The sequence below is a fragment of the Nelumbo nucifera genome, chromosome 4 (genome assembly GCF_055504915.1).
Source record: "Nelumbo nucifera cultivar China Antique chromosome 4, China Antique-T2T, whole genome shotgun sequence".
In the NCBI taxonomy this organism is placed as follows: Eukaryota; Viridiplantae; Streptophyta; class Magnoliopsida; order Proteales; family Nelumbonaceae; genus Nelumbo; species Nelumbo nucifera.
The window spans coordinates 4,965,951-4,972,674 of NC_142652.1; the positions used below are offsets into that span (position 1 = coordinate 4,965,951).

At 36.1% G+C, this 6,724-nt stretch overlaps 1 protein-coding gene across 1 annotated transcript; it reads left to right on the forward strand.

Annotated features, from left to right (window-relative positions):
- Positions 1-365: 365 nt before the first annotated feature.
- Positions 366-2,516, forward strand: LOC104591739 (protein transport protein Sec61 subunit gamma-like). Its single transcript, XM_010250734.3, has 3 exons — positions 366-549; positions 679-794; positions 2,238-2,516. Exons 1-2 carry the CDS (start codon positions 456-458, stop codon positions 792-794), a joined length of 210 nt encoding a protein of 69 aa, XP_010249036.1. The 5' UTR covers positions 366-455; the 3' UTR covers positions 2,238-2,516.
- The last annotated feature ends 4,208 nt before the right edge of the window (positions 2,517-6,724 follow it).

The window sequence follows — 6,724 nt, forward strand, 5'->3', positions numbered from 1 at the left end:
TGGGTCATGGAGATAAATCAGTATTAATTAATAATTATGCCTCTGCAAACCCGCACCATTAATCATTTTCCCTTACCCCAATATCCCCAAAGTGCTGGTTGAGGGATCGATTCCGCGTTATCGCAGGAACAAAGCAGTTGACACACCAACGACAACGAGCTAACATTCGGTATTTCGGTTGGTTAAGAGAAGGAGAGTCCGCGACCGATAATTTGCATTGGATCTTTACCAAGTGGTCCGCGGTGATTGGTTCGCTGGTCTTAAAATGACGTGGCTAGTTATGATGTGGCAAATTTTCATTGGTGTAAGTCATCGTTCTTGCCCTCCTCCCTCTCTCTCTTTCTCTATTTAGAGGGAGGGGATATTTTTCTTGCCGATTTGTTCGTCGCGGGTTCAGATCTAGGTTTTCTCCAGTCTTCTAACATTGAATACTTCTCTTTCTGAACCTAACCAAAATGGATGCATTGGATTCGGTCGTCGATCCCTTGAGAGACTTTGCCAAGGACAGTGTTCGCCTCGTCAAGAGATGCCACAAGCCCGATCGGAAAGGTATATTCTATCATCGATCTCTCCATTACGGTTTTCTTTCTTTCTTCTTTTGTCATTTCTGGTTTTTCATCTGATCTTTGTTATTTGATTCTTCGTTCGGATTCTTGGAAATTGAATTCATTCGAGTAGAATTTACGAAGGTCGCATTCCGTACCGCTATCGGCTTCGTCGTGATGGGCTTTGTAGGCTTTTTTGTGAAGCTGATCTTCATCCCCATCAACAATATTATCGTTGGGTCCGGTTAGGTAAATATCCAAGCTCGATTTTCTATTTTTAGCTGTCTTTTTTTTTTTGCGTAGGATATTTGGTGTTTACAATTAAAAAACATTTGCATGCAATGAATTCTCGTATTATTCAATCCGATAAGTTGTGTTGCGAAAAGGGAACTAGTGCATTCTATATTTTCTGGGTTACTGTAAGGACATCTGAGCTAACTGTAAAAATTAAGAATTATCCCATTTTTTCCTTAATCAAGTTCGCCACAGGCTCTGATGGCGTTAACAATTTAAAATTTAACTGCCTGGGGACAGGTTATGATCATCTTACTAAGGCAGGCCAAAATTCCCCAATGTTGACAAATTGGAATTTCGGTAATCAGTAATAATGGTTATTGGATGTAGAAAACTGACAATGGGCAAATTAGATAAAGAATAATTCGATCTTATCACAAGAGCCTAACAGGAAACCTAGTCTAAAACTTTGAAAAGGGAACAAATGAAGCTTCACTTTTTCCTTTTCTGAAAGTCAGAAGCTCTGTTTCAACTGTTTTAGGGAAAAAATCACTAATCCCACGCAGGAGGATACACCGAAGTGGTCGGTCATGAATAAGTTGTGAAAAAAACTCTATTTTTATTTCAACAAAATTGGGGCACGCAGTTGGCTTGAAAAGAAATACAGTAATTTCCTATAATTGAACTACAAAATGCACGTTTTTGATTGTGTAGTGTTTTCTGTTTTTCAAAAGGAAACCAGAAACATGTTCTTGAACATCTGTTTTCAAAGGCATGTTTTTTGTGGTTCTGATATTATGTTTTATGAAGCATAAAGAAAATTAAATTCTTGTGTTTGAGAGAAAGGGTTGTTCTGATGTTCAATTTCGTCTCTGAATGGTATCATCAATTGTCCAAATTTTATTTTGAAACAAAAGGAACAAGTGTACATCTAGTTAGGTTTTGGGCTTCTCATAACCTCATAGGAGTAATTTCTTACAGTTCCAAATGTGACAGAGTATTGACCAAATACGTGATGGTACAAACTACAAAGCATTAAGACTTAATAGCCATGAGCCATTGGATGTTATGTCGTTGCATATAGAATAGCTGTGAATTTAGTTGTAATAAAATTATGATGAACTATATTTAACGGTAGACAAATGCAAATGCTACGATAAAGCTGCTGCACCATCGATGGAACATAACCAGATTATGTGCGGCTTCAGAACACATTGAAATGTTCTAGGCCCACTACCACTTGCAACTTTTATTTTCAAAGGTTTGTCAGGAGTCCTACATGAAAAGTTAATTTAATTAGACCAGAAAAACAACTTTAAGATGATTCAGTTCATCCGGGTTCTTAGTTCTTCCGTTGTACATTGGCTTGGAAAAGTCTTTCTTTTGCACTTGAAATGTGTTGTTCTATCGGCTGGAGCTTAGTTTGACTGTATAATTTTTTGATCATGAGAACTGCAGGTGACATAGATGTTCGATACTAGAGGCAACAATATATCACGACTGATAATCATGTGAAAAGAGAGAAATACATGCGAACGGCGCTTATTCTGCATGTATACACCTCACTTGAGAAGGGTAGCAACTTCTTTGTCCTTTTTTTTGTTTGAGAAGATGACGTGCAGTTAGGAACCTTTTATATTTTCCAAGTGAATGTGATGATTCTCTAAAAATGAGTTTTAAATTGAACATCTCTTCTAGTGAAATAGGGATGGCCTTCTCCCTCCGAGTATTTTAGCATTTTCTTTGCTATCCGAAGTTGTGAAGTAGGGCTGACGGGTGAAGCATTAGTTTTTGGCAATTGGAATAAATGGCATGACAAGAGAATCCATCAGGGTAAAAGTATTATATCAAACAATTTGGATATGGATGCATTTTGGAAACACATTGATATGGACAAAAGATATCAAAGTGCGTGGATATATTAGGGAAATGCATATAAATTGTATATTACACTAATAATAGTAAATCTAAAGTTGAATTATCAGTTAATAGAATCGGGATTTGTTCTTTCACATAGTACTTTTAACATTGACTTCATAGCACATCCCATTGTGCATTGGGAACATTTTTCCATAAATCAAGGTTTTTAAAATCAGACCAGATAAGGGGCTGTTTTGGGGTCCAGTTCCCGGGTCAAATGGTTTGACTGTTCGATCTGAATGGATAACCCACTGACAAAAAAAATTAAAAAAGCAAAAAACAGCCAAAAGTTGTTTGGGTCAATGGTTTGACCACTTGGGTCAGTGGTTTGTTGATCAAATCAACGGTTTTTGGTCAAAATTGGTTTTGGGGTAAAATGATCACTTTCCTGGTTTTTCTGGTCCAAATATTTGATCCAGTTTTGAAAACACTGTCATAAATAACAACCTCTTGAGGTTGGTGTGAGGAGCATCCTATAAAGAGCAAACTTAGACTTTTGGAAATGAGATATAAACACATGAGAAATGCACTCTTTAATCAATTAATATATACCCACACTTACTCAAATGACACTACAATTGTAAAGCATCTCGCCATGAAGGTTAACATGTAATTATGGAAAATGTTTTGTACAGTTGTAGTAAGATTTGGCTAGGGTTCTTGTGCGACTCTAAAATATGTACATGATCATACAATAATTATCATTTATAATTTTCAATGTTTGTTAAATTGTTAGGAATTTTATTTTATTTTTGATATCTTCTGAAGGGTTACATAATGGGGGGTAGCCCATCCCTAACCCAGGTATAGGCAGGATTCGATCTCAAGTCTCTTCTACGACCAGTAGGATACCTTACCGACCAGCTGGTTGACACTTTGCATATTCAGGAATTTTATTGATTTGGTACTTATAAATAATAACTATTTTATGAAATAATAAATATGTTTTTATTTTTAATATATAATTTATATGTAAAGTAAAACATATAAATCATTTAAGGTAGAAAAAATAAATTATTTTTATAATTTTAGTTCCCATTAATTTTTTGGAAAATTTAAATTATTTATTTTATTTTTTCATAATTATAATTTTTAATTTTTATTAAATTTCAAAAACAATTTAAAAATAGTCAATATACAGTTTGATCAAACTAGGGACTGATATGTTTTTGTATTAGTGTGTATTAGATTGTATCCACTGATATCACCTGATACAAAAGCGTATCATACCGATATGTATAACTATGATGACTCGTGGGATACATTATATTTAAAAAAAAAATGCCAAATATCATGTTACTATGAGAGTTTTTCCTTGAAAGGAAAAACCATACACACCCAGAGCATAGCATCTAGTTGCACATTCAGGGATATCTCCTGATGAATTTAATACGTGCACAAAAGATATTTTAAATATACGGCCAGATGCTGTATTCTTAGGGTGTTCACATAATTTTTGCTTTCAGTAATCCAGGATTCTACTATGGTTGCTACTTGCTACTTGTGACACGTTAGTTTACCCAACAGCATTCAGCAATCGGCACCGATAGTTGCACCAAGTTGATAGGAAAAAGTGTGGTGATCTGGTAAATAAATTTTGGGCTATTTTTATTGTAGGGGGAATTTCTAGATCAGTATCCTGTAATTTGGTTCGAGTCACATTTTGATACCCAAATTTTAAAATGCGATAATTTAGTATTTAAACTTTCAAAACGTAACAATCTAATATCTGTCATTGACCAGTTTGTTAATCATTTATTAAGTGATATTTGAAAAGTCAAATTTGTCCTTTGAATGCCATCTAATTCATTTTATCAATTATCTAAATGTTGACAAAAAACTGAACAGTCCCAAATCCTAGCCTCTTCTATTCAAAAAAGTTTGTGACTATTTAGAAGAATCTAGAATTTGAGATTATTCATTTTATTGACAATGTTTGGATGGTTGATAAAGAGAATTATATGGCATTCTTAGGGCATTTTTTACTTTTCAAATATCACTTAACGGCTAATTAACGGACTGGTTAACGATAGGTACTGAATTGTCACATTTTAAAAGTCTAGGTATTGAATTGTCACATTTTGAAAGTTCAGATACTGGATTGTCGTATTTTAAAGTTTGGGCACCAAATTATCACTCGAGTCAAAATACAGAATACTGATCGTGAATTTTTCCTCTATTGTAATTACTCTTTTATCCGAGCAACCAAGCCTTGGATTGCCCTGTTGACATGACAGCCTAGCCTGTCAATCTTGGATAGCCAACTTTAATTCTAAGATGTAACCATATTTTAACAGGATGAAATGAAGAAGAAACCAAACACTTTAAAAAGTTGGGTTAGAATTAGGATCAACCCCATCTAACCTGCCCTGCTTGCACCCGTACGTTGTGAGAAGTGAAAAGTTGATGTTTCGGAACAGATGCTGTTTTCTCAAAAAAAAAAAAAAAAAAAAAAAAAAGAAAAGAAAAAACATTCTTTTTGACGTTTTCTCGTTTTGCTACTGTTACTAACACCTATTGGCAGCAACAGGCTCAAACAATAAAAAATGTTTTTTTGAAAAAACGGCATAAATATGTAACATCGTTTTCTCAAAAAAAAAAAAAAACTGCACTGGAGAAACGGCACCAGTTCCAAGGGAGTCATGCCTATGGTCCAGAAATCTGCACACTGAATACATTTTTCTATGTAAGTTTCATCTTTCCCCTCATTTCTCATCCAACGGTTGGCCCCCCTCCACTAGGGGTGGCAATTTTTCACCCAACCCTGCATTTACTTGGCGGGTTGTGTGATCAACCCATCACCCAACCCACTCATTTAAATGGGTTAGATTGGGTTGGGTTGTGGATAACCATTGGGTTAGCCATCACAAGCATAAGTATTAATTCTTTAGCCTTTTTTTTAATTTTCTTCATTTGAATTAAATAATTTATAATTAATGCATTAATTTTCTATTAATTATTGATTGAAATTAGTTTTGTCTTGAATCAACACATTTCACCCAACATAAATCCAAATCAATTTGACCCAAGTCCGAATCAGTTCAACGTGGTTTGACACGATCCAACATATACCGATCCGGGTCGACCCGAATCTAAAATATACCCCGAACGGGGTGGTTTGATACTGCTTGCTTTGCTCGCTTTGGGTCGTCTGGTCCACTCACTCTTCACACAGGTCAACCCGACCCGCACAAACCAATACGGGCCGACCCGAATCCGAAACTGATCAGGCCGAGTGGGTCCGAACCCTAACCCAGCCTGCTTGCTTTGCCCAATTTGGATCATCCAGTTTGATTTGTATCCGTACAACCCGAGCCGGATCTAGCCTGGTCTGGTTTACTTCTCTTGACCCACTTCGAGCCAATCAATTCGATCCCAAACCCGTGCACAAACCTAACATGAACCAACCCAAGTCAATCCACCATTGATCCGGATCTAAACGATTCAACCACTCTTGATGTGATTAGCTCAAAGACAACCCAATTAAATAGTTCAAGTTGGTCTGACCAATTTGAACCTAAGTGGTTCGTCAAATCCAAAACGAACATAATTAAATGACTTTGTTGCTTGTGTAAAAATAACATGCATTTAATGTGATTTGAACCTTCACCACTTATATAAATAGCAACTACTATGTCACCAAGCTATGACCAACTTATTTGTTAAGAAGGAATTATTTTTTATTTTAAGTACATAGATATAAGATTAATGGGTTTGGACGAGTTGGATTGGGTTAAAACGGGTTTGGATTGAACACAACCCATTTAATTTTATATAATTGGGTTATTAACGGGTTGGCGGGTTAAATGGATTGGGTTGAAGCTCAATCCAAACCAAACCCAACCCAACCCGCCCAATTGCCACCGCTACCCTCCGCCCCCAGGGCACAGAACAAGCAGGGCAAAATTCATGTTGTTGGCATCCCTGCTGAACCACGTAATTGGTATCAAGCCATGGAAAGAAGGGTTAGCTGAACCACGTAATTGGTACCAAGTCATCATCTGCATCCTCGTTACCTAACCTAA